The sequence below is a fragment of the Aspergillus lentulus genome (assembly GCF_001445615.1).
Source record: "Aspergillus lentulus DNA, contig: Alt17, strain: IFM 54703, whole genome shotgun sequence".
In the NCBI taxonomy this organism is placed as follows: Eukaryota; Fungi; Ascomycota; class Eurotiomycetes; order Eurotiales; family Aspergillaceae; genus Aspergillus; species Aspergillus lentulus.
This window is the reverse complement of record NW_028322112.1, coordinates 1,004,121-1,031,040: the sequence shown is the minus strand read 5'-3', so window position 1 is coordinate 1,031,040 and position 26,920 is coordinate 1,004,121. Positions and strand designations below refer to the sequence as shown.

At 47.9% G+C, this 26,920-nt stretch overlaps 7 protein-coding genes across 7 annotated transcripts; 3 read left to right on the top strand and 4 right to left on the bottom strand.

The window, feature by feature from the left end:
• Positions 1 to 3: 3 nt before the first annotated feature.
• On the bottom strand, positions 4 to 5,316 carry ALT_9370 (fungal specific transcription factor domain-containing protein; the record flags this gene model as incomplete). The annotated part of the gene is made up of 10 exons (XM_089600597.1): positions 4 to 900; positions 2,533 to 2,569; positions 2,628 to 2,728; positions 2,801 to 3,085; positions 3,136 to 3,689; positions 3,759 to 4,040; positions 4,111 to 4,432; positions 4,500 to 4,960; positions 5,155 to 5,199; positions 5,262 to 5,316. 10 exons carry the CDS (start codon positions 5,314 to 5,316, stop codon positions 4 to 6), a joined length of 3,039 nt encoding a protein of 1,012 aa, XP_089455094.1.
• A 2,498-nt stretch (positions 5,317 to 7,814) lies between these two features.
• Positions 7,815 to 8,511, top strand: ALT_9369 (iron-sulfur cluster assembly protein CIA2; the record flags this gene model as incomplete). The annotated part of the gene is made up of 2 exons (XM_033561932.1): positions 7,815 to 8,043; positions 8,138 to 8,511. 2 exons carry the CDS (start codon positions 7,815 to 7,817, stop codon positions 8,509 to 8,511), a joined length of 603 nt encoding a protein of 200 aa, XP_033417823.1.
• A 179-nt stretch (positions 8,512 to 8,690) lies between these two features.
• On the bottom strand, positions 8,691 to 11,928 carry ALT_9368 (U5 snRNP component Snu114, putative; the record flags this gene model as incomplete). The annotated part of the gene is made up of 3 exons (XM_089600596.1): positions 8,691 to 9,253; positions 9,420 to 11,851; positions 11,909 to 11,928. The coding sequence occupies 3 exons, from the start codon at positions 11,926 to 11,928 to the stop codon at positions 8,691 to 8,693; spliced, it is 3,015 nt and encodes a 1,004-aa protein (XP_089455093.1).
• Positions 11,929 to 12,509: 581 nt separating this feature from the next.
• Positions 12,510 to 13,800, top strand: erg10B (acetyl-CoA C-acetyltransferase; the record flags this gene model as incomplete). Its single annotated transcript, XM_089600595.1, has 4 exons — positions 12,510 to 12,521; positions 12,591 to 12,673; positions 12,738 to 13,227; positions 13,285 to 13,800. 4 exons carry the CDS (start codon positions 12,510 to 12,512, stop codon positions 13,798 to 13,800), a joined length of 1,101 nt encoding a protein of 366 aa, XP_089455092.1.
• A 492-nt stretch (positions 13,801 to 14,292) lies between these two features.
• On the bottom strand, positions 14,293 to 15,207 carry ALT_9366 (putative ZIP family zinc transporter; the record flags this gene model as incomplete). The annotated part of the gene is made up of 1 exon (XM_033561935.2): positions 14,293 to 15,207. The coding sequence occupies one exon, from the start codon at positions 15,205 to 15,207 to the stop codon at positions 14,293 to 14,295; it is 915 nt and encodes a 304-aa protein (XP_033417826.2).
• Positions 15,208 to 17,421: 2,214 nt separating this feature from the next.
• Positions 17,422 to 21,129, bottom strand: ALT_9365 (Atg14 domain-containing protein; the record flags this gene model as incomplete). Its single annotated transcript, XM_089600594.1, has 3 exons — positions 17,422 to 17,992; positions 20,656 to 20,686; positions 20,748 to 21,129. The coding sequence occupies 3 exons, from the start codon at positions 21,127 to 21,129 to the stop codon at positions 17,422 to 17,424; spliced, it is 984 nt and encodes a 327-aa protein (XP_089455091.1).
• Positions 21,130 to 21,778: 649 nt separating this feature from the next.
• On the top strand, positions 21,779 to 26,448 carry ALT_9364 (cleavage/polyadenylation factor CFT1; the record flags this gene model as incomplete). The annotated part of the gene is made up of 6 exons (XM_089600593.1): positions 21,779 to 24,145; positions 24,210 to 24,377; positions 24,864 to 25,062; positions 25,258 to 25,700; positions 25,759 to 25,906; positions 25,967 to 26,448. The coding sequence occupies 6 exons, from the start codon at positions 21,779 to 21,781 to the stop codon at positions 26,446 to 26,448; spliced, it is 3,807 nt and encodes a 1,268-aa protein (XP_089455090.1).
• Between the last annotated feature and the right edge of the window lie 472 nt (positions 26,449 to 26,920).

The window sequence follows — 26,920 nt, the reverse complement described above, 5'->3', positions numbered from 1 at the left end:
CTTTCAGACTCTTTTCGCGGGTGCATGGCGACCTGAAGCAAGAAGTGATTCAACTTTTGAGATAAATTGTGAACTCTTTCCGGCAGTGCGGTACGTCTCATTATTATTGAGGTTCATCACAACCCCAGTAAGGACAGTTGGCTTATCGGCCAATACTGTCTCCAGCTTTGGGTAGTTTCCTTGAACAAGCTTTTCGACCAAGGCTCTCTTGTCCAGTGCACTCATCTGCTTAAAACCCACATCTTCAGGTTCCACAAGATCTCCTTTTCTCTGTGAGAGGGTATCGGCACGTTTTCGTGCAAGCTTTTGCGCCTCCGACACAGCATTGTCCTTTTCATCCTGATTGAAAAACTGGACGCTTCGTCCTTCGAAAAGTCGCTTGCCCAGTTCATGAGGGGGCACATAGCCATTCGGGAAGCGGTCGCTCAGCCAAGAAAGCTTTTCAACAACTCCTGCAGTCCTGGCTGCGACGCCTGTCGGTAAAGATGGCCAAGTCTCCGTCAAATTAGAGTCAGGGGGTTGCGGTGTATAGCGAACAGGAACAGGCACGGATGCCTTGGACAGTTGGACATATGCTTCGTCAACTTCAGCCTGCGAGATTTCGTCCACCTCCTCAACGTCTGTGCGCTTTCGCTGTGTCCTCCCGTTACGCTGCTTCCGCCCCTTGGGTACGGCAGTCTGAGTCCGATGTATAGTCCCGGATCTACGACCGTGAGTTTGCGCTCCAGCCCTAGATCTCTGGAAACGAGGGCTCCGAATGATATTGGACGGTAGACCGCCGGCTTTAGGAACAGCGAGCGATCTTGCGTCAACCACGCGCCGGGGTGGATTCCGACGAGAAGTGACATTCACGTTTGAATTACTGACTCTCCCAGAGGCAGCGGAAGAGGATAAAGAAACCTGAGAAACAGATTGGGTTGCTGCATTGCGAGGATCTGTACAGTCAATGATACGAAATTAGTAAAGGTACATAAACGATACCGTACTGGGAAACACTGCATAATGCTATATTCCTCACGTACTTTGTTGACTTGAGTGATTATCTGCCCGCTGATGGGAGAGCGTAAAGAATCGTACGGAGGTAATGAGTCCATCAACCGGCGTCCTACGGTTACGGCAGCTCGCCAGAAACCTCAATTTCGTTTGGATCATTTTCTTTGCTGTGTCTGGCGGAGATGATGAGAAATTTGAGTATTGTCCTTAATTACAAACGGGTAGCCCCGGGGAATTGAAAGCTTATCACGTGCTAGTCACGTGCCATCCATTCCACTCCTGTTCTGAAAGGTAGATCCGAGTTTCTCTCTCTTTAAATTTGCTTGAGTGTATATTCCAAAATGCTACGTCGGAAGCCTACAGCTATCGCAATCACTTCGGAAGATATCGCAAAGCTTGAAGACATGCGACTTCGCAAGCGCTGTGAAGAGACTCAAGCCCACGCGCATGAATCCGTCAAAAGTACCTTGAGTCATACTACCATCGACCCGAACGATGAATTGAAACCTTTACCTGGAGACAAAGCAAGAATTGTCCGCTCTCGGGAGGAACGTATTGGCATCGGCAGGCGTAACTAAGTACACATAACTTAGTAAGCTAGCTTCATTTTGGCGGCCCTATTCGATATACTGACACTTTTTCCTCACTTAACCGAGTTGGATGCCAGTTGGTTATTATCTCTTGTCACGGCTTTTGCTTCTGTTGTGTGTTCCGTTTAGTCCCTTATGACAAGAGCATGAAGGGTTGTTGATGATCTGTTTCTGACTGGTCCCCATATACGCAGGCATTTTCTGTAGCTCAATCTGGCGACTTTCTCGATGGACGGCGATATTTTTAAGCTTATGCATTGAGTTTTTTCTCCTAAGAATAGTGGTCTACACAGAATTCGATCGCGATAGGCTTTTTGATATGTTATCAAGCAGTTTGTAGACGCGTATGCCAGTTGCCACCATGCCATCCATGTACCTATTGTATTACATGAAATATCTTGTGGTTAGACATAAACTACAGTGTTGACTATAAGGCTGGCAAGTCGACCCGTTAATCTCTGGAGATCTGATCCTCTCGAGCTCGTATGATAGAGCCGTGCCCCTACAATTTGCAGGGCCTAGAGGTGGAAGAGAGATTATTCCAGTAGAGAGAGAACGAGACCAACAAGCCATGATTCTCTATGATATTTAGGCTCAAATGAAAGGTTTGCAGATAATGAGCCAATGAGGTGGAGCGAAGCATAGTAAACATGAGCACAATAATTTTCTACCGCTGGCGTTTGGTGTTACTCTGCTCGCTAGTATCGATTGAGTGTGCCCACCTCCGCTTCAAGCCATTAGGATCATATACACTAGCAACGCTCTGTTGCCAGTCACGTGCTGTGAATAGGACTGGGTGTCCATTGAACTGAGTTTGAGGAAGAGGTTGGGTAGCTGCGATCGGAGAGACTTTCGTATGTGTCTCATAGTGAACAGGAAACTGGTTCGATACACCAGTGGTTCCTTGTGTAGAATGGTCTATGCCCATCGGCGGTGAGTTTGTACTCACATTTGACGGGCCGACAGGGAATGCCAGGTCCCACTGGCTGATGAGGACGTCAGCAAGCAACTCTCACACAATGGAACAGCCAGGGAAGTACATACTTTATGATTCGAGTGGGATCCCAGTTATTTTCGTCAACTAACGGAGCATCTACCGAATGACTGTGATGTGGGTGCGGTGCAAGCATGCCCATAGGTTGAAGCTGACATGAGTCAGACTTGGAGTCCTCAGTACTAGCCGATATTGGAGGGGTCATTGGGTAAGCATAACACACTCTATTCTGCACGTTACTTGGGCCCTGGTCCATTTGAGCATGGTAATTTGACCCAAGTGGTGGGCTGGGATGGTACGGTTCTGAGGGACTTCCGTAAGGGAATGTAGATTTGAGTTCAAAAGGGCGACTGATGTCAGCGGAGAACGCGAGCCGCAGGGAGTCAATCTGTGCCTGTATTTCGGGCATAGGCCAAGCCGAAGAACATTTCTCAAGGATACGCATGTGTCGGGTGAAGTAGTCCCTCGCATCCATATGAAAATGAGGATCAGGGGATGTGATAGCAATCTTAAAAAGAGTTAGTCCAGTACCAGATAGCACAGTCACGTTACACTTACCAGATGCAGCATAGTGCATGTCAGAATGCAGTATATTGCGAAATTGATACCTCTTTGCATGAATAGAAGACCGCGCAGGCCGAAACGGTCTAATATACCTTCCTGAAGCCTACATAGGCTTTTCGCGGAGGAATAGCACAACGCCATGTGGATCTTCCATCCTCCGCCGGCCGCAAAGGACTTGGATGCTAACAATTGTGGTCGATGTAGTAAGATGATGCCGAGATGGCAATGCGAGTGCATATTTCCCACGAAATGTGAGGGTATCCATGGCGGTGAACCATCGCTAGGATAATTAATCTGTAAGTCTTGAGGGAGACTTTGGAGCCAATCGGTAAAAAGGGGGTTCTTTTCAACAAATCTTGGATTGGCTCCCCAGTCTTTCTGCTTCTTGATTTTGTGATATATATCGGTGATCAAACGGATATGATAGGCGTTTCTGACAAAGTATGCATATTGCCTCGAGCGGTCGATTTCGAACTGGTCAAGGCCATCGATATCTAGAGTGGGCCGCATATCTACGGTCTCTGGGTCTACCCCGTAATCCGATCGACCTAACGAGAAAACGAGATCAGTCAAAGCAGTCAAAGCCAACGAAGTCACGTTAGCTGATATAGACATACCTTGTGGTGCACCAATCATCACTTCGACAACCAAGAGGGCTTGCCATACTCTTGTCTGCACAAGACATTCCACTGAATCCAGCTCACAAGACCTGCCCTGTGCGTGGGTATTGTAATGTTCATGGATGTCTAAATCCTTCGACATCGACACAATTGTCTTCACAGTTTGCCATGAACGATAATAATAACCCTTCTTTGGCAGAGACTCTCGAGCTTTCAATAGCAAAAGCAAAGCTTGAATCGTGCTTAAGCGTGGTACATCCATGAAACTGGACTCATGTCCTATCATTGTATGAGCATTCGTTATTGACTGTTCGTGCTCCATGCAACGCATACAAAGCGACTAACTTACTGTTTGCCAATGCGAGCCACTGTGCGCCCTGAGCCGGATCGTCTGATAGCCTTCCGGCGCAAGCGAAAAGTGCTTCGAGGAGTAGAGGAGATATGGAACTCCGTTCATTCTGCCATTGGTAGTAAAGGTGAGATCGATGAACCACGGGAATGTAAGGATGTATATCGTTAAAGTAAATCTTGAAGTAATTCATCACTTCGTCATCGGAGGGCATTAGCTCCGGGGGGATACGGATGGTGGAGCCCGCCCCGGTGCTTAGAGGTGGCAGTCTTTCCTCAATTTCATCCTGAACTGGAGCTTCCGCTTCCAATCGCTCTTTTCGCTGTTGTCGAATGTAGGGTGCTTGATTTGCAATATCAGCATTCTTCTCTTAACGCCAAAGGACTGACGCTATCGATCTTACCGATACCAGTTTCATCGATTTTCAATTCGCCCAGAACTTCGCTAAGGTTCTCGGCAGTAGATTGATCGTCGTCCGGGAAAATGCCAGTATTCGAGTTATCAAGACCGTGATTTGGAGTGGTAGGAAATACTTGGGCGTGCTGGTAGGCATGGCTTGTTACGGGTAAATGCGATGACCGTACTTCATAGATATTGTGTTGGGTGGGACCATTCGGGGCATATTGAGACATGATTCCGGCACCGTCGCTATAGGATTGACTATTTCCAGCAGTAGGCTGGATTCCAGCGCCGAAGCTCTGAGGCATTGTATAGGAATAATGCGAGGCTGAAGTCGCGTGAGAAGCTCCTAAGGCGCCCATTGAAGTTGCCTCAAGACCATGCTCCGACTGGAAGTCGCTATCCTGCCCAATGGTAGGAGGAACGCATACGAGCTTCAAGCGAGTGCAAGCTGAGCAGGGCCAGGTATTCGTTGTGGCAGCGTCACATTTTATTTTCCGTTTTCTGCAACCATTGCAGGCTCGCATTACTAGCAACGCATAAGTTAACCACCGAACAAACGACCCTCGGCCTCAATAGTTCGGAACTGAAGTAGGCACCGGAGGGAAAAAGAGGGCACATAACATGAAGAGAAGAAGGACAAACCTTTCAGCCTCTTGTGCCTATTATGCTCATCAACAAATACGTAGTCTACATTGTGAGCAAGTTATTAACCTGAATTGACGGAAAGATCATCCAAAAGGGTGACTTACTCTTGTGGCCCTCTCTGGGGGGACCATTCGAAGGCGAGAAAGCGTAGCCTTGCATTGTGATGCTTGTTTTATGTGGATCAACGAGGCCGTAAAGGTGGAGGCGGCTCAGGCCAGCAGTCGCAGGGTCTACGGTCGTGACCAAGTTGTAAAACTTTGTGTGAGTATTTATCTGCAAAGACCCGCCTTGCTTGGATCAATCAGCAACAGATAACGAAATCACCAAAGGCCGCCACTTCGCCAGGTGAGACTGTAGCTAATGGAAGACTATGACTAGTTTGATGAAGTTCCACAATCACATTCGATGTAGAAGCGCTTGGACCATGTGTATCGTATGTAGAACGAGGGAATTAATATAGCCAGGAACCGACTAGCGCACTACGAGAGCACGTCAGCAAAAGCATAATTTGAAGGAGTCGGCCCGTGTGAAACAGACTCACGATCGGAACGAGTGACCATCTGGCCGAGAACCGTAGGATGATCTCTTTTTGGTCTCTCCGAAGCCTGTATCGATATAGTGGACGCCGCAAATTCGCCAACAATTATGGATAAACAGTGGCCAATGTGTTGCCCTGAGTGTCACGAGGCGACGGTTTCTCAACAATTATGCCAGGCGATTGATCCGCTATTCTCGGGACTGCGGGACGCGTTGCAAGGTGTGAAGAAATGATAAAACTTCTTTCTCCTTATCTGGTACAGGATACCATCAGAGCTCGAGAGAATAATTGCGGACATTAAGGCGTGACGTGGTAGGGAATGGTATAACAGTTGCTGAGATTTGCACTGCAGGTGCCTTCATTTGGCCATTAGTCATTGTCCAACTGGAGGGAATTTGAGAAAGGCGAAAGGATAAAGATGCAAGATCGCAGTTACAATTTTGAATTCAACTGACGAAACAAAATCATTGCCTTCTTGTACCAAAAGAAAAGGGTAAAGAAATAATTTGAGGCTCGTAGGACTTCAATGGCGCAGGCATATGCCAGGATACGCCGATGCACTGGGCAGGAGGGATCTTGTGGCGACTGACCAGATAGCTGATGCTGAGATTGCTCCTTGAAGAACAGGAGAGAGATATAGGAAGTCAGGCCGTTCAATGAAAGGCAGAGGATGGCATGGGCCTACTCAGCTCCCATTGTTGTCCCACACGATCAGCGTATCATCGAGGGTTCCTTGATAATAGATGACAAAGGGGGTGCACGAGCCTGATTTAAGACACGCACCCAATTGAAGATGGTCTCCCGGAGCGGACAGGTTTCAAAGCACAAAGATCGAGGTCGAGATCAACGCTAATCAATACAGTCAGGCGGCCAAGAAATACATAAGCCAAAAGGAGAATTCAGGCAACGAGGGGCAGTGAGATACGGATCAGAGGATTAGACTAGGGGATCGGCGACAATGCGAATTTCCACATGGAGAGATTGGTAGGGTACTCTGAGTATTATGTAGATGATGAAAGGGCAACTCCGCTACTTGCCTGCGCTTGAACTCCAGCTATTAACTCTTGGCCACGCACACTAGATATTTCTGGGGTTATATCAATGTTCTGCGGGGTGCTGCATCCAGAGGCAGAACTCAGGAGTTAGGCAGATGCTAAGGTAGATACCCTACAGGTACCTTACTTAGTCTAGTAGAAATTGGTCAAATGATCATCCGTGATTTGAGAGTGGCGGGTGCAGCAGAGATGGATGTGGGCGGGCGGAAAAGAGCCTATTGAGTGATTCAAGTCCACCCGAGAAATTAAGGTATTGGAGGGGGTAATGGTAATGCTGATTATTCCGATAAGTCGTGAAAAATAACAATATTAGGTAATCGTAGATTTGGTACTCTGTACCAGAAACCTCATACCCATTCTTTCAAGACCACTCACTCATCACCTAAGTAGATAGTAACAATACCTAAAGTAAATACTAGGCGCTCTGAAATCCGCTCTGCTTTGATAAGGTCGAGTACTGCGCATCGCTTTCTACTCCTGTTTCTAAAGCTAAGCTAGTCGAGGCATCCCCGGGCCGTGCTCAGGTTTTGCTCCAACAGGTGATCGGGAGGATCTATCTAAACATACATCGAGATTATCCTCTCGCAGCAAAGGATATGTAGCCATCCTATCGGTTAGATAACAACTATTCGAATATGTGAAAAAAGGGACCAACAGTAATATGATTATATAGGAGAAGCATCCACAATATGCTCTTTAATGGGTTCAGCATCCTCTGGGACATAACCTGATGAACAGTCGTCGGTAAGGTATATGTATTGAACTATCTTTTTGCACACTACCACCAAGGTTCAGTGTAACTAATACAGTATATCCTTGCGCAGTGTCTACCAAGTCATCGGTCTCACGGTTCTGATTTGTGCCAGGGTCCCTGTGTCGCTGGTAGACTTTATGTATCCAAGTACTTGGCGGGGTGGAACTTGGCATCTAGCTAGCTTTTGGTGGAAGCATGCCTAGACTACATAAAATAGTGCCTCCCCCCACTCTCCTGTGATAAATGCAGACGGTTCACCATATTCTCTCAACGCTACGAAACCGCTGACTCTCAGGCTTGCCAATACAAAATGGCCTCTGAAATGCAGAACTCGAATCCGATAATCTTGAATGCCGCTGATCTGCCAACTCGGCTACCCAAGGCGCCGCAGAAGCCCTATGCTTATGGAACTGATGTCTTCAGTTCCACACTTCAGTCGCTTGGGCAGTCGGGCGATTCCTTCACTCTGATTTCACACCCGGACTCTGAAGAGGATAATGACATGTCAGATGAGCCCATAGACGAACAAGAGATTTTTGGTAAGAAAGTGAATGGTTTCTCTTTGATTGGTCCTGTGGTGGCTGCACTTGGAAGAAGAACTAAGTCATGAATGTATGTCTAATCATTTCTTAGACCTCGTCTCAACCATATCTGACCCAGAACATCCAATTTCGCTGGGATCACTAGCTGTTGTCTCGCTTGCAGATATTATGATCAAGCCATCTCTTCCCCATGTACCCGGATCCCCTCTTCGCACTGTCACAGTTCTCATAACCCCGACAATCACACACTGTAGCCTGGCTACCGTTATTGGCCTTGGTGTACGTGTGCGGCTTGAACAGTCACTTCCGCCCAGGTTCCGTGTGGACGTGCGAATCAAGGAGGGAACACATAGTACCGCCGATGAGGTTAACAAGCAACTGGGTGATAAGGAAAGAGTGGCAGCTGCACTCGAAAACGGAACATTGATGGGCGTTATCGCCAAGATGCTGGAAACATGCCAGTAACCAGAAGTTAGCTGCGTGACCAGCTCAGGTTTCAAACACAGTGTCGCCAGACTGTGGCGTTCGCAGGCCTTTCTTTGACTCGACAATACGTTGCTTCAAATTTTCGACATTACGTCTACATGATAGATCGATACTTGTGGTATGTCCTTCTCATTCGGTTTGAGCTGGGAACGAGCCCGTCAAGAATCCAAAACGCCACTTTCCTTCAGGCCTTTCCAGAGCTCCGGTTCCAGAAATTTGCTCACTGTCACATCTTCTGCCAAACCTTTCCGTCTCCTTGTTTTCAATACAAAGTCCCTCGCTGTGGCCATCGCGGGCGCCATCTCGAGTGGTTTTGTCTTGACTTCGCGATCCAGCGGATCGCCTGGAACGACGCTCCATCGATCGAACACAAGACTGACCGCAGCTTGACCTTGAGTATGAATTCTGAGATCCGTTTCGAACCCGAAAGAGTCAATAACGGGAATCAAGCCTTGCACCGTATACAGCGGTGTCCCAGCAATTGGCCCGTCTGACAGAACATGACCCCTTCTGCGTGAGAGCACTGTATATACCGAAGCCACAGCATCCGCAGGCCCTGTCATGGTGCAAGAATATATGGGTTCCATCAAGCGAGGTGTTGCCATGAGGAAGGAGGAGTAAACGGCACGTCGGGCCGTAGGGATTATCTGACCACCCCCCCTGTAAATGGCCTGGTCAGCAAGAGATACATCTGTGAGCCTGAACTTCGCGTTCCGTATTGCTGTCCCAAAATTAGTCTCGGCGTATGGTCATAGTTTGAAAATATAGGAAGTGCCTCGACAGGAAGAAAAATTACGGGTTCGAGAGGGGAGGACAAAAGATGGGGGAGATTGTTGGGGAAGAAAGAAAAAAAGACCGAGCAAACAAAAAATAACCACAAAACTTACGTTCCTCGCAAAGAGGGCCTTCCCGCGTGCCCCAGTTGAAACCTTGTGTGATGGAATCCCTGACATTCCCAAGTAGCTTCTTGTCCACTTGCGACGGTAGCGTGTCGTCTTGTAGAATATTGGGACCCATCTCGTCAGGGCCGAAAGCCCAGATACTTCTAGCTGCGAGCTTGTCCCAATCGTATTTGTCTTCAAAGAACCTCGCTACTTTGCGGATTGGATCTTTGATACTGACTCTGCCACTCTCAATGTCTTCGGCAATCCCATCATCCAAGGGCTCCGCAATCATGGTAATCTTATTCTTCTTATTTGGCGTGATAGAATAGCACATGATAGCCGAAGTCTCAACGACAGTTTCGCAGAAACGGGTGACAGGGTCGGACACCTTGATCTCCATCTCCGAATAAAGTCTTCGAAGATCGTGGAGCACACAATCCATGTAAAGTTCTCCGGTTCCCAAGACCACATGCTCACCGGACTCTTCTACTTTCGTTGAGATGAGAGGGTAGCTTTTATTAATCTTCCGCAGCCCGTCAAGCATTTTGGGAAGTTCTGATGGGTTAACCGGCTCAACAGCAACCTTGAAGACAGACTCCGTCATGTGTCGAATAGGTCTGAAGATGTATGCTTCCTCGTCATCTTCCAGCCTCAAGGGGACAATTGTGGCAGTCTTGACGATGGAATTGTCCACACCACCTAACAGAACGAAGTTTCCCGCAGGAACACCACTGGTTGGGATGCTATAGCAGGTTTCTGCAATCCATGTATCCGATATAGTCGCTGTGACCATGTCTTCCTCATCCTCAGGTGTATAGCCCTCGCCCAACACTCTGACCGGTTGACCAGGGCGCGCCGTCCCGCTCATGACTCTTCCAAACGCATGGAACTTGGTAGCATCCGTGCTGGTAAAGAGCTTTGTGACATGGACGACAAGCGGCCCGTCCGGGTCACAGGCTGCCATGGCGGCTGCAACTCTCGTATCAAGGGGGCCGGTGTAGTACCTGTCGAGTGTTCTTTGGGCTCCTTCTACTGGGGAGGGAATATGCTGTACGATCATGTCCACAAAGCCAGTGGCAGGACCAAAAAACTCATGGCAAACCATGTTGAGTAGCACCCTTGCATCCGACTTGAGTTGCGACGGCTTCAAGTTGATACCCACACCTGCAAGCGTTTCTTTCAGGTCATCTGGGCTTTCACTTATAGTGTGAGAGTAGAGTTTATAAATAGGCTCCAGGACGAATTGAACGAATGTCCGTTTGGAATTCTCTTCCACTCCTTTTCGAGTGAACTTTCGACTTCCTGGGTTGAAGAAAATATCCCCCCAAAGACGTAAGGCAAAGTCAGACGTTTCGACTTGGGGATAAGTTTCGGCATACATTTTGGCAAAAGATTGTAGGGTAAAACACCACTCCATAGAGGCACAAGCAAAGGCAACATTACCCTTTTCAGGGCTCAGCCGATACCTTTCCCCTTGCCCGGGCAGAATCCTCTCGATAATAGTGTTTACCTCTTCGACCACGTGCTTTAACTTGAAGTAAGCATCATTCGGCGGAATCTTCAACTCCAAAATCAGTCGGTCCATCTTGTTCACGACCATCGTTATGGGAAGACCTTCCAACACGGCGTGCTTAATGATCTGTTCCGTGTTCGCTTGCACGCCTTCGACGACATCCACGACCAGCACTATTCCGTCGACGAGCCGAGACGATGTGGCCACCTCGTCCACGAAATTCACATGGCCGGGAGTGTCAATGATATTGAAAAGATGAGATTTTCCTTTGGTGTTTTGGAGTACTAAAGTCATAGGTGCCGACTTTATAGAGACACCCCGCTCTCGCTCTAAGAAGTGAATATCGGTATAGCGGAGCTGTTCCTCCTTCCGCTTGCCTACTCGCTTCTCCAGACGCTCTGTCAAATCATGTGTCTGCGTCACAAGCATGTCCATAAACGCTGTTTTCCCATGGTGGAGATGGCCAACAAGCGCGATGTTCCTTATTTGACTAGGAAAACTGAGCAAGTCCGTCATAAATTCGCGCGAGAAATGAACGGGTGGCAGCTCGGCCTCCTCGATCGAAAACTTCTTCTGCTGAACGGGAGCGATTATGGGTTGCGAAAGTGGCTGCGAGTCCTCCTCTTGGACCAAGGTCTCAACATCGTCACCGTAGACTTGCTTTGCACTAGGATAATATTGTTTGTCTTCATGTAGGACGACCGCATTCGAAGGGCCTTCTGCATACGAAGTCAGAACGAGTGTGAGGTAGTAATGTTTCGAAAGATATGAAATACCGTCAACCTCCATCAATTGATCTGCATTCTGGTTTTCATCTTCTTCCTCTCCGAATGCTTCGTCGAAAGCAAATGCCTGCGGCTTGAGCCCTTCATCTTGGTTTTCCTCGTCAGAGTCCGCAGGCTCTCCAACATAATTGCCGAACCTAGAGCCAGATTAGTTAAGTTCTATTTGTATGAAACTTTATTTCCATATAGCATACTCATCATAAAGATCCTCCATTGCGCGAATAAATTCTGAATCTGGACAGACCTGGCTCCAGACGTTGGAGCGGATGCCTTCTTTGCTCAAACCAAAAAAGGCTGTCTCAACTTCGGAAGGTCCAAATTGGGTACTCGCCGAGTGGCCCGGGCTTGGCCAACCCTTTCTGAGTTACCACACGCGAATGTCCGCCCCCCGCTTTGCTCTAAAAGGGAGGTTGACCTCTGTGCTTATATTTTCCTACAACCCCCACCCTGGATTCGCCCGATTCTTCATCGGCATCGGTTGGAGACATTCTCTATAAATTGGTCTAGATTTCAGAAAAAAGACCTCAAGGCTGACGCCCCATTGTTATTGTCGCGGTGCCCTCTTCAAGGCTTGGATCAAACTCTTTTGATACTTAGAAAGTCGGAACACAACAAATGACTACTATGTCTTCGCTTCCAGCTGTCTATATTGTTTCTTCCGCCCGAACACCGGTGGGATCTTTCTTGGGGTAGGACTTCATAATTCGTGGTTTGTTTCACTTGAAGAATGAGGTTGACCGTTGTCTCATCTGCATAGTTCGCTCTCAAGCTTGACTGCCCCGCAGCTTGGTTCCCATGCCATCAAGGGTATGTTATAAGGTCATAGCGCGTTTTCTAAAAAAGTTCTCCTAATGGGTTCAATCTTTCTAATGGTAGGAAACAGCTGCTCTTGCCAAAGTTGACGGACTTAAGCCTTCGGACGTGCAGGAGGTCTTCTTCGGTAATGTCATTTCTGCAAAGTGAGCTGGGCCTTGTGAGAGCGTTCTGAATCTATCAAAAGCGGGTACTGATGACATTTTGTAGTGTCGGACAGAATCCTGCTAGACAATGTGCGCTTGGTGCTGGGCTTGAAGAGTCGACCGTTTGTACCACCGTCAACAAGGTTTGCGCGTCCGGGTTGAAGGCGATCATACTCGGTGCCCAGACTATCATGACCGGAAATGCTGACGTCGTTGTGGCTGGCGGTACGGAATCGATGTCGAACGCACCGCACTATCTCCCAAATCTGCGTACTGGTGCTAAATACGGCCATCAAAGTCTGGTGGATGGCATCATGAAGGATGGCTTGACTGACGCGGGCAAGCAGGAACTCATGGGATTACAAGCGGAGGAGTGCGCCCAAGATCATGGTTTTAGCAGGGAACAACAGGATGATTATGCTATCCGCACCTATGAAAAAGCTCAGGCGGCCCAGAAGGCTGGGCTTTTCGACGAAGAGATTGCCCCTATCCAGCTTCCTGGATTTAGGGGAAAACCAGGTGTGACTGTGACGCAAGATGAAGAACCGAAGAATGTGAGCATCTCCATCCGACGCGTTGTGTTCATGTCAGACTGATCATGGAGTCCTTAGCTCAACCCGGAGAAACTTCGAGCCATCAAGCCTGCGTTTATACCTGGTTCTGGGACAGTGACGGCGCCTAACTCTTCTCCTCTCAACGACGGCGCTGCTGCTGTTGTCCTTGTTTCAGAGGCTAAGTTGAAGGAGCTCAATTTGAAGCCGGTTGCGAAGATCCTCGGATGGGGAGACGCTGCTCAGCAACCCAGCAAATTCACGACTGCTCCAGCTCTTGCAATTCCGAAAGCGCTCAAACACGCAGGTGTGAGCCAGGATGCCATTGATGCTTTTGAGATCAATGAGGCTTTCAGCGTTGTTGCTCTCGCCAATATGAAGTTACTTGGCATTCCTGAGGAAAAGGTTAACCTTCATGGTGGAGCCGTCGCTATCGGTCACCCTATCGGCGCTAGTGGTGCGCGTATTACAACCACATTGCTCGGTGTTTTGAAGGCCAAGAAAGGAAAATTTGGCTGTGCTGGCATCTGTAACGGCGGCGGTGGAGCTAGTGCTCTGGTGGTCGAGCTACTTTAGATGGATTTTTGTCCTTGTCCATATGTGTCGACTGAATATATCATAGCGTGCACATGATCTGTGGTCCTAGGACTGGTTGCGTGAAAGTGTCGATATCCCCTAGCTCATGAATGATCAACTTTGGTCACTACCAATATCTGAGCTTAGAGTGATGTAGTTCACCCCATCTTTGTGTGAAGTGTGATCCTTTTATGTTAATCGATAGTGTCAAGGCAGGCATACTTTACCCAATATGAGCTCCTTTTGACGGAAAGGAAAGTAGCATGATGGAGATTTTACACTATTCACACGAAGCCCTCGGTTCTGACGCCTGCACCTATGTTTAGAGAGCGTTCGACCCAAGCCTCCGACATTTACAATAAAGCTACAGACAGTTATACGAAAATGTAAAACCAAGTCTGCGTAACGTATCGCACATGACGGCTAGCAGCTGTAAGCAGTCTATATCAATCAATATCTACAAAAAGATGCAAGACAGATTCTGACTAAGATCTAGGCAAAGGCGCCAACGAATGCCATCAGCAGAGCCCCGCTCGCGACGGATATACAGGCCTCAATACGCCGCCGACCCCTGAGTGTCGCGTAGCTAGACTCACTTAGAAAGTCCTCCGCTAAGAGTTCCACAAGTCCAGCAAAAAGTAATAACCCGCTGCTGATTGCATTGGTGATGCCAACCATGAGCAGGCCCGTGGTGCTTGCAGGGTCGTAGAGATTATGCAAAACTAGGCCGATAGCTTGTCCAACGGGTGTTGTAGTTCCGTAGGCAAGCGACATAAGCCAGGGCTTCGGCGACGACGGCGAAAAAAGGTCTGGTATCAAGGATGCAATACGCGATCCAAGGGCGAAACCTTCGAAAGTTTGGTGAAAGCAGATAGCCACAAGAAGGACAATAAAAGACGTCCCAGTGGCGACACTGAGGGCCATGCCGATAAAGATACTGTGGAAGAGGATACCAGCCTCGAGGAGAAGACATTGCAGCAACTGACGCTGCGGGCTTTGCATTGGTAATCCAGGACTCGGTTTTGGATGCAAATCACGTCGGTGGGACTGCAGGTGGCGAGGATGCGAGTCAGAGACCTGAGAATCACTGTGATTGTCCAGAGAATCGATGTCTCCAAATTCAGTGTCGCCGGTTTCACTGTAAGGGTCCATTTTCTTAGACCGTCCTTGTTCGACACCATCTGTTGACATCGGGGACAATGAACTGGAGTGCTCCTGCGCTCCATCCGCGTAACTATTCGCTTGAATGAGATTAAGGCGTAGGTTCTCTGTCGAGTGATGACGGCCCAGCCCCAGATAATTTGCGTCATCACGAACAGACTCGCTAGACCCCCGCCCAACACTGCCAATTAGATGATCATACTCGCTCCCATGAACATGACCAGCACCTTTCGTAGCGAAGAACATTTCTACGACGACAACCAGGAAAACCGATATCATGGCTACAAATCCAGCCATTGCGCGATAGGTCTCCGACCAAAAACGAGGAAGGCAAGGATCCGTAAGAGAGACAAATGCCGTGGGTAACAAGTGAACGAAAGCTGTGGCAATCAAAACCCCCGTTCCAAAATGCCTGGAGATAAAAAGAAAGTGGCGCGGTATCGGTAGCCGTGGAAATCGACGTGCGAGAACTGGAAATGAACATGCTAATATATGATCAGTATATTTGAGATAATATCAAACCTTTCCAGATGTAAACAATACCTAATGTGCTCAAAACCAGAATAAGGAACAATGCCAGCACATGTATTTGGGTGTTGTAAGCGCCTTTCTCCTTCGAACCACAAGCTACTCGGTCGCTGGTCGATCCCCGAATTTCGCTCCTCCGAATAAGCTCTGCCCGGAGAAGGGAATCAGGTAAGTCTGAGACTAGAGGGATACTTCGATTGAGGGCTGCAACAGAGATGGAGTATTAGTCGATATAATCATTACCACACCCAAGTTGCAGCGACCAGAGGATCGGTATCAATGCAAATGAGCTTTTTTTAAGTGATATGAGTATGAACTATGTTAGTTAGAAAATACTTACCAGAAGCTGCCATCTCTGACTGTAGCCATTGCGTAAGCTGGCCCATCTTGATTCAAGCCTTTCTTAGGATTTGATCAATGCCATGACCCGAACAGAGTGAGGTTGACACAGTATTTGGACAGCAGGCCTCTGTATTTTGATTGCCAAGCTTGAGTGGTAACACTAGAGAGCAGGAGAGTGTGCTAAGAAACAGGGACCATTGTCAAACCAATAAATAAGACAGTAGTTGCGAGCCAGAAATGAAGATCGAAGTTTACCTGGCTTTGTATGGCGTAAATAGGTAGCAATTATGCGGCTCGGAAGAGAGGTAGTGAGAGGTGAAAGGATAATCCGGGCGTGGATGCTTGTTATCTTATCAATCATTAGATCTTCCAGTCTGCTGCAAACTCACGTATCATTCAATGCTCCAGGTTAACATTGGTTTTGTTTCTTCTCTTTGGGGTTGAGAAGGCCATTCATTCGATGGTGCTTCTGTCTGTCTGCGTTTAGAGCTACGTTGCTAAACAATATTGCAAGCTGTAGATCATACCTCAACAACAATAATTGCTTTCACCCAAGCTTTTTTTCTATTCAAGTATCCCCATTAAGGGCAATTCGTTAGGTGGGTAGTGTTTAGGATCACGAATATAGTAACGATCAGGTTATCGATTTCTCAATTTAGTCCAACCACTACTTCCCCGTGGGCGGCTGGTGCTATCTAATTCATTAGGGACACCACTAGCTGATGCCATATGACTGACATAATTCTTGTCCGGCATTACGTCGTCTCCAGGCTGCGACCTCGACCCTTGGACAGGCGCTCTCGTCGAGGTCTGTTCACTATCATTCCACTCTTTCTCCTCGAGAACTTCCCATTCCGCGCTCGCCATCTCTCCCAGGAGCATTGATTTCAATTTGTCGACAACCTTGAGCGGCATCTGCAGTCTCCACGTCCTAACGAACTCCGTACCTTCCGAAGCACCCAGGAATGAATGCACAGTGCCATGTGAGTAATGCCCCATCATGGGGAACGATATGGTCCTTTGGATAGAAGTTCTAGGAGGGTCTCTTAAGAGCTTTATAGGTTGCGTTTCTCGACCAGCAAATGCTCTCATCAGAGTTGCCGCTTCCAGCGGAGGAGCAACAAGTAGCTGCCACATGTTCTTCCCAATATCGCAGATCTCTTCCCAAGAGTCCGACGCGATATCGAGTCCTTGCGTACGACATAGCCAGGAAACGTTCCAGGCCAACAATGTAACTCCTTCTAGGAAAAGGACGTATGACCCTGGGTCTTCCCTAGCGAGCTTGGGTAAACTTCTATCGATAGTGAGAGGTCGAGGTTGGTAATGATTAGACTGAAAGCCTAATGGGTGTGTCGTAGATGAAGCGGGGTTATGCAGCTGCGTTGAGGTAGCTGTCAAGATCGACTCCCGTGAGGTATACGACCCAATAGGTGCATGAATCGTGGGAACGGGATGGTCTCTATGAGGAAGGGTAATCTCCGCCGGAAGCCTCAAAGATAAGTAATGTGACACGAGGACTAGAAGATGAGCAATATTAGAGAATGATGTTGATATTTGGACTGCAGTGGCGCCTATTTGGGCATTAATACTTCATGTTGGCATATCCAGGAGGAGGGCAGGTTGCGACTTCCCGTTCAGGTCTCGGAGATCAATGATAGGAACACCACCAACTACGTATGTCTCCTTCATTTCACCGCCATCCTGCTTTATCCACTGTCTTAGGCTGTATAGATTCGCAACCTCGCGGCAAAGAAAAATTCGAGCCTCAGCTGTCTTGCTGTGCAAGGAATGCCAGAGATGCTCCGTCCTTTTGATGGTATTCTGGACACCACATAGCAGAGCTATCTCGCGACTTTCCAGCTGAAACTTTGAAGACTCAGCATCTGAACGTCGTCGGGCTAAGGTCAACCTCCGCTGAGAAATGCCAAGTTGCCTGTCTTTAATCTCGGATTTCAGTTGCTGGATCTGAAGCGCAAGCTCTTTCCTCCTGATGGAAGACTCGGCTTTTGCATTTATAATTTGCAAGACATCTTGAGGACTGGGCACCTTGTTCGGCGACTGCGTTGAGCATTCTTCAGAGCGACGATGGGAGAGAGTAGATGTCTGATGCAGAAGCGCTTTCTCGAGCTGCCGTCCTAAGGCTTCCTTCTCCAGGAGAACCCTGGCATTATCGATACGTAGTGTGTATAGTTTGTTACAGGCACAGGTGGGACAATAAAAGCGTAGGCGCGAGTTTGAGACTCGAGAGCAAATAGGACAATTCATCTCAAATGTACTGTTTATTGTGCTATCGTACCGTCAGCAGATAGCTCACAATCTTGCGCCCTCCTGTTAGTCTATGAATCTCGGTCTGCCTGCTAGGCAACTCATAGACATCAAGAAAGTGTATGGAATCGAAAAATAATGGTTCATTGCTCCCAGCAGTCAAATCTTTCTTGTAGCAGGCTAAGTTGGAGGTGCGGTATGTCCTCGAACGTTGACGTCACATGATACTTCTACTACACTTTATGCCTCAGGCAGCCACGCACTCTGCTTCGCTATCTGGCAGAACTGGCGATTTCCACGAACTGCTCAATGCTGAAGCACGTTATTAGCGAGGCAGGAGTGACAGCATGGTAAAACGAGCTGTTCGAAATTTAGATCCTGCGAGCAAACAATCATCCATTCGCCTTTGACCTTTTATCTTTCCCTCTAGTTATACAACGTTTGAGAAGAAGTGCCGTGATAAGGCACTGCAGGTAAAGATGGATTCACTGGGTGGAACCCACGCCAAAGCTTCTATTGACTACGGCGATCATGGATCCAGACCGGATCAGCAGAAAAGCTTGAATGAGCATCATAATGTTCCACAAGTCAGACGGCAGTTGGTAGAAGACTTGTCACAATGCAACTGGACAAAACTTCAACAAATATACTCAGATATTATGAAACAACATGGGGATGCTGAGGAAGAGTTGCGGGCTCGATCTTTGAGGCTTCTTGAGGTACCTTGTACTTTTCTAAGCCATAACCCATCTCTCTGACATTGCTGGTCTAGATTTTTACGGCCTGGTCACAGTCTGCTGTTCTTCGTGATGAAAGCAGAGCGCTGAAAAGGTCTCGGCCTGTACCCTTACACAAGCCGACAGTTCAGCTGACTTATGTCTAGATTCAAAACCCAGTCGCAGCATGTGCAGACATCCGAAGAGGATTTAGAAAATAGGAGAAAACATTGTGCGAGAGTACAACAATTGCCGCCAGCCAAGCCGTGCTAACATATCCATGCAGATGCCGACGTTGTGAAGGCTTTCGAAAGTGCTCTCGCTCTCCTGAATAATGCCCCAAAGTCTTAGGTATATCAAGTTGAAGGATACTTCCAGAGAGGCTCCCTTGAAATTCAGACCTGCCCACTTGAAAGTTACCATACGGAGGCTCGACCACGGCATCTCGCAAACTCCGACTCTCACGAAGGGGAGCATGATGAGGGAACCCGAGATGTAACACTATAAACACGTGATACAAGACTATAATCCCTTGGCGGAAATCACCATATCCGCTGTCTTTCCCTTTTTATCACCTCTTGAATCAAGAAAACATTTTCAGAATAATCGTTCATTAATCGAAGTAGCGGGCTCTCTGGAAGCGTTGGGACGTCCCCTCATGTAGGATTGCCACTTCTTCCGGTGCTTGCTAACAGACTTTCTTCCTCGGCTTCTTCGACGTCCTCATCCAGCTGGCGTTCGTCGAGTCTCGGCGAGCGGACGAGAGATGCCACAAGGATGACTAAGTAGATACCTATTTTTGCACAATCGTTAGCTTCCAAGTTTGCAGCATAAGAAACAAAGTTCCTTGTGACAGGTCTGCCAAATACCAAGGAAAAGAAAGTGTGCCCAAAACAGCAAGGCACCAAAAAGTGGAAAATTCAGCGCCACCCGATTTAAAATGGTGCTTGCGACGCTGGGCGTGCAGGTCTTATCTGCAGCTGTGCTATCTGCCTTCTCTGAACATGGCTTGACCAAATGCCTGTGGTTTGAGCAATCCGGCTGTTCTTCTGAAGACCTCGGGGCTAAGTCGCAGAAAGTTTGCGGTCCAAATGTTGCGTACTGGGGTGCAAGCATCATAACAATCGAGTAATTCAAGCCCAGGGTTATCAGCGTCAGCATGGCTGTCGCCAGCAACATGGCCTGGGGCGACGTGTGACCTTTCCTAATTTGGAAAATTCGTATCCAAAGAAATCGAATGCCCACTGCGACAACACCGACGACCGAGCCCCAAAAGAATAAGAAGACAATAAGCGCAAAAATGATATAGTCGGTTGGAAAAGCCCTGGAAGACTGAATAAGAAGCCAACTCATAGGGTTGAAGTTGGTACGGCTGAGTACATAACCACAGTGATGCTTGCAAGACGAATTTATCAATTTATCAATAACGGTCATGAGCAATGAAATCCACGTCGAAAACCCAACGAGAAATAGACAGAAGCCGCCCAGAAGCCTGAATGGACGGAGGATAGTCTTCAGTTTGGAGTAAACGGTGACTGGCCAGCTTTGGTCTTCTTCTTGGCGTCCTTCGATCAAGCGCTGCCGGCGGATGAGAGTCCTCTCTTCCCGCACCAAAGTGTCCAATTCTCTTCTGTCTTTTGGAGATAGAAGCGCCGAATTACCCCCGCAGCGACCTTCCAATTGGCGTTGCCGTTCACGATTGAAATCCAGTTGCATGGCTGTAGAACCTACCAATGTTTGGTTTGCGAAAGAATAGGGTTTTCTGAGAAGAAGCGCCGGAAGCAATGCTAGCCCTGAAGGTGTATAGAAGACATATAGACAAGAGCCAATGGTTGTTACGAACCCAAGGAGAAATGTAAAAGCATGTTCACCTCCTGTAGGACATCATGAGCGTTTTGAGGAGAAAGTCGTCATCCGAAAAGGAATCAAACTCACGGTTCTCGATCAAAAATCTTCGCCAATACCCCAGATCGTGGCCAGGTTGACTCTCCAACATAGGAGCGAAGAAGCCGACAAGAACCAACGCAATGACTACTGCAATGAAAGCCAGAGTGTATTTGGTAGCAGCCCAAAACCGCTTGCAGGCTGTCTGATCGCCCGTCTCGACGGCTACTTCATCATAATCCTCGTGCCAGAAGTAGGCAAAAGGGATTCCAACAAGGCAGAGCAGAGCATCCAGGGAGTATAGCGAGTAATAGACAACTGTTAAGGAGTAGGTAATTTTGTCGACCTCTTCTTGGGTGGCCCACTCTTTTCGCTGACCCAGAGCGGATGATGTCGTTGAGGAAACCAAAGCGACATCAACTGGTAGTAACATTACTGTCGCAAGAAGAGCGGCAATGGAAAAGACGCACATAAAGGTCACAAATGAGGATCGATCCCGAGGTGTCTGATATACATGTATAAAGACCGAGGCAACAACAATCAAAACAGTTATCACTATTAGATACGCAAACCAAATCAGGGAGATCCATGGGAGAGGCATTGTGGCATATTTGCAAAGCTTTCAAGAAATCCAACTAAGCAAAAACTAAAGGGTGACGATGCTGCCATATATGTTAGCTTTGGCGAAATAGATAGTCCACAGGCTTTGCGGAGCAGGACACACTACTATATTTCAGGGGTTCTCTGATCGGCACTTGTGATAAAGGTGGTAACGACAATGAGAACAATGAGCGATCATGGTGTGCTGGGTGCACTGCAGGGGTATGGATATTATCAATTACATCATCAACATAACAAGCCCGATGAATCACGTGACAGATCACGCAGGATTGGCAAAATACTCAAAACACAGCAGACTTAGTTGTATAGATCATCAGCCTATGGCCACCCTTCATTCATTCTCTAAATCCCAATTCTTGCCCTTGACTTTGCAATGTATAGTCTTCTTGGTTATTCCTGGACTGTTTTATGTTGATAAAGGTTTCTAGCAGGGAAAACCATAGCAATCGGCCACACAAAAAATGCAGTGCTATACAGAATTGTTACCCCCTTCCGGGGTAACTCATGCCCTGGCCATTCCATTTATCTCAGCAACAGCGGAGAATCTGGTCGTGGTGAAGACCTCTGTTCTCCAGGTCTTCACTTTACTCAACGTTCAACATCACCCGAGAGGTGGAACCATTGAGGGTAAGTCTGCGCGGCCAGACCAGGTAGAGACAACGAAGCTCGTCCTGGAGCGAGAATATCCGCTTTCTGGAACAGTAGTCGACATCTCTCGGGTCAAAATTCTGAATCCTAAGAGCGGTGGTGAAGCTCTTTTACTTGCTTTCCGCAATGCCAAACTTAGCTTGGTGGAATGGGACCCAGAACGTCATGGGATCTCAACCATTTCAATCCATTACTATGAGAGGGATGATCTAACCCGTAGTCCATGGGTACCCGATCTGAGCAGTTGTGGCAGTATCCTGAGTGTGGATCCAAGCAGTAGATGCGCAGTCTTCAACTTTGGGATTCGGAATCTTGCAATTTTACCCTTTCATCAACCAGGAGATGACCTAGCCATGGACGAGTACGAATTCGATCTTCGTCAAGACGATCTCAATCAAGTATCGGATCACGTTGGCAATGATGTGAAGAGCAAAGACCGCACCGTGTATCAGACCCCATATGCCTCGTCCTTTGTGCTTCCCTTAACTGCATTGGATCCGTCTATACTTCACCCTGTCAGTCTTGCGTTCCTATATGAATATAGGGAGCCGACGTTCGGCATCCTCTACTCGCAGATTGCTACTTCACATGCTTTGCTCCCCGAAAGAAAAGATTCTGTCTTTTACACTGTGTTTACACTAGATTTGGAACAGCGAGCTTCCACGACTTTACTTTCGGTACCAAAATTGCCTAGCGACTTGTTCAAAGTGGTTGCCCTTCCACCACCAGTTGGAGGCGCGTTACTTATCGGGTCCAATGAATTAGTGCACGTCGATCAGGCAGGCAAAACCAATGCGGTTGGGGTTAATGAGTTCGCCAGACAAGTCTCGGCATTCTCCATGGTTGATCAGTCAGACCTCGCACTCCGACTGGAAGGATGCGTTGTGGAGCATCTTTCTGACAGCAGCGGGGATCTGGTTCTTGTTCTTTCGTCGGGGAATATGGTGCTTGTCCATTTCCAACTGGACGGAAGGTCAGTGTCAGGCATCTCACTCCGCCCTCTACCTGCACAGGCTGGGGGGGCTATTATGAAAGCTGGTGCATCATCCTCAGCTTTTCTTGGAACCGACAGAGTTTTTTTTGGCAGCGAGGATGCAGATTCTGTCCTTCTCAGCTGGTCCTCCATGTCCTCAAATTCAAAAAAGCCTCGGCCAAGAATGAGCAATGTGGCAGAAGATCGTGAAGAAGCCTCAGACGATAGTCAAAGTGAAGAGGATGTCTATGAAGACGACCTCTATACTGCAGAGCCTGAAACGCCAGCTCTTGGTCGTCGTCCATCCGCAGAGATGTCCGGAGTCGAGGTGTATAAATTTCAGGTACTCGACAGACTGCCTAATATCGGCCCCTTGAGAGATATAACGCTAGGAAAGCCTGCTTCGACTGTCGAAAACACAAGTCGTCTCATTGAGAATGCTTGCTCCGAGCTTGAATTAGTAGCTGCTCAAGGCTCTGGCAGAAATGGTGGGTTGGTACTGATGAAGCGCGAAATCGAACCGGATGTCACAGCTTCTTTTGACGCTCAATCTGTTCAAGGGGTTTGGACAGCAGTTGTAGCTCTTGGAAGCGGTGCACCATTGGTCCCTGATGAGCAGCAAATCAATCAAGAATACCGCCAATATGTTATACTGTCGAAGCCTGAAGCTCCCGACAAGGAACAGTCACAAGTTTTCATTGCGGGGACACAAGACTTGAAACCTTTCAAAGCTCCTGAGTTTAATCCGAACAACGATGTGACCATAGAGATTGGGACGCTGTCGTGCAAAAGGCGAGTTGTTCAGGTCCTGAGGAACGAGGTCCGAAGTTACGATATTGGTGAGGCTTTAGCCCTGAAGAGTAAGGAGTATATAAGGAAACTAACAATGACAGACTTGGACCTGGCGCAAATCTATCCGGTCTGGGACGAAGACACCAGCGATGAGCGTATGGCTGTTAGCGCCAGCCTGGCTGACCCATACATAGCAATCCTCCGAGATGATTCAACGTTGATGCTTCTTCAAGCAGATGATAGTGGAGACCTTGATGAGGTGGAATTGAACGACTCTGCGAGGGCGGGCAAATGGCTCTCTTGTTGCTTATATTGGGACAAAGCTGAGATTTTCTCGTCTACGCGGCCTACTTCGAAGCAGGATACTCATTGCGAATTGTTCCTCTTCCTACTTAGCATAGATTGCAGACTTTACGTAAGTCATTTTGACTTCAGTCACACCAGCATCTCTCACGTATGCCAATGCTGACAAACGTTAGATTTATCGATTGCCTGATCAGCAACTGATGTCGGTTATCGAGGGTATTGACTGCTTACCACCGATACTATCAACTGAGCTCCCCAAGCGCTCTACTACGCGGGAGGTCTTATCCGAGGCGGTTATTGCAGATCTCGGCGAATCCTGGAATCCTTCACCTCACCTGATTGTACGTCGCCAGGTCCTTTCACTTCACCTCCCTTGGACCCCGAGTTAGGGCCGTGTACTGATGTTCTAGGCAGTTACGCACTGAAAGTGATGACATTGTGATATATAAGGCATTTGCGTCGTCTATCAAGGGCGAAAATGATACTCGCTTAAGCTTCGTCAAAGAATCTAATCACACATTGCCGAGGGTTACTACTTCAGAGAAGGAAATGCAGTCCAACGAGGAGCTATCAAGGCCTAGGTCACTGCGTATTTTACCCAATATTTCAGATTCTAGTGCCGTTTTTATGCCTGGACCCTCTGCAAGCTTCATTCTCAAAACGGCCAAAAGCTGCCCCCACGTTCTTCGTTTGAGAGGAGAATCCGTGCGGGACCTGAGCATTTTCGACTTAGCCAGCCCTTCGCTTGACAAAGGCTTTGTATATGTGGACTCGAAGGTTTTCCCACTTCCCCACCTTCATGTGGCACATGCTGAATCAATTCCTAGGACGTGCTTCGCATCTGTCGGTTCCCATCAGAGACCCTATTCGATTATACATGGGCCTTGAGAAAAATCGGTATCGGGGAGCAAGTGGATCATTTGGCCTATGCTACTTCCTCTGAAACGTACGTACTGGCTACCAGTCATAGCGCAGATTTCAAGTTGCCTGATGATGATGAATTGCACCCGGACTGGCGAAACGAAGGTATGACTTTTGTCTTCACATATATGCGCATGTTAACAGGTCTAGTAATTTCATTCCTCCCCGAGCTTCGCCAATGCTCGCTCAAAGTCGTAAGTCCGAGAACATGGACGGTTATCGATAGGTGTGGACCTAAACCAACTTGCAAATTAGTTTTCCAGTACTTACGCTTTTCTTCTTCGTGAAGCTACTCACTAGGTCCCGCTGAATATGTAATGGCGGTAAAGAATATGGATCTTGAAGTTTCCGAAAATACCCACGAGCGCAGGAATATGATTGTTGTCGGAACAGCATTTGCTCGGGGTGAAGACATCCCGTCTCGTGGCTGTATTTACGTGTTCGAAGTGATCAAAGTGGTTCCGGACCCGGAGAAACCAGAGACAGACCGCAAACTAAAACTTATAGGCAAGGAGTTGGTCAAAGGCGCCGTGACTGCGCTATCACAGATTGGCGGTCAAGGATTTCTAATTGCTGCGCAAGGGCAAAAATGCATGGTCAGAGGGCTGAAGGAGGATGGCAGTCTGCTCCCTGTTGCCTTCATGGATATGCAGTGTTATGTCAGCGTGGTGAAAGAGCTCAAAGGTACTGGAATGTGTCTAATGGGGGATGCTGTCAAAGGGCTTTGGTTCGCAGGCTACTCGGTATCATCCCCTACATCCACACATACAGGCGGATCAGTCAAGCTAACGGGTGGTTTAGGAGGAACCATACAAGATGAGCCTCTTTGGCAAAGACCAAGGGTACCTTGAAGTGGTTGCTGCCGATTTTCTTCCTGATGGCGACAAGCTGTTCATTCTGGTTGCTGACAGTGATTGCAACTTCCATGTCTTGCAGTATGACCCGGAAGGTGAGATCTTGTAACTTCGATAGAGCCTACGGAGGAAAAGTAAACGCTGATTTCAAATAGATCCGAAATCATCTAACGGTGATAGATTGCTGGCCCGCAGCAAGTTTCATATGGGTCACTTTGCCACAACAATGACTCTGTTGCCACGTACCATGGTCTCCTCAGAGAAAGCAATGGCCGACCCAAATTCGATGGAAATAGATTCCCAAAACATATCCCAGCAAGTACTCATTACCTCTCAGAGCGGTTCGGTTGGCATTGTGACGTCTGTTCCTGAAGAGTCATATCGCCGGCTGTCAGCCTTGCAGTCCCAATTGACGAATTCGCTGGAGCACCCTTGCGGTCTAAACCCTCGAGCTTACCGAGCTGTTGAAAGTGACGGAACCGCAGGGAGAGGCATGCTTGATGGGAATCTGCTGTATCAATGGCTGGATATGGGACAACACCGCAAGATGGAAATTGCTGCCCGGGTTGGGGCACATGAGTGGGAGATCAAGGCTGACCTCGAAGCTATTGGTGGTGAGGGACTGGGATATCTATAATAATACCATCTTTGAAAAGCTCTGTTTGCGTGAGTCAATCAGGGCTCGCTTGATGATACTCGTACAACGCATATCTATTGTCCGTCATGTCATAAAGAACCATGTCAGCCATATATATATATATGCGTGTGTGCGTTTGTGTGTGTAGAGGTGCGCGCATGAGTCTCCTAGTATTGGAGGGCATTATACTTTGAAGAGCTAAGAGTTCATCTCACCTATACTGTGAATCCCCTTTAGACAGCCATACAAGGTCCATGACACTGACCAAGAACCAGAAGAGAAATAACAGCCCCTGAAAGATATAGCATTCATTCATTACCCATTCGCGGATCTGATATGCCACTAGAAGCTAAGGAACCGCTGGCAAGTAGTACCGCCATGAATTGAGTGCGAAGAAAACCAAAAGAAGAATTCATTGGACGTGAGGTGGACGCTGTTTATTAGCTGCCACGAGCCATTACTAGCATTTCTT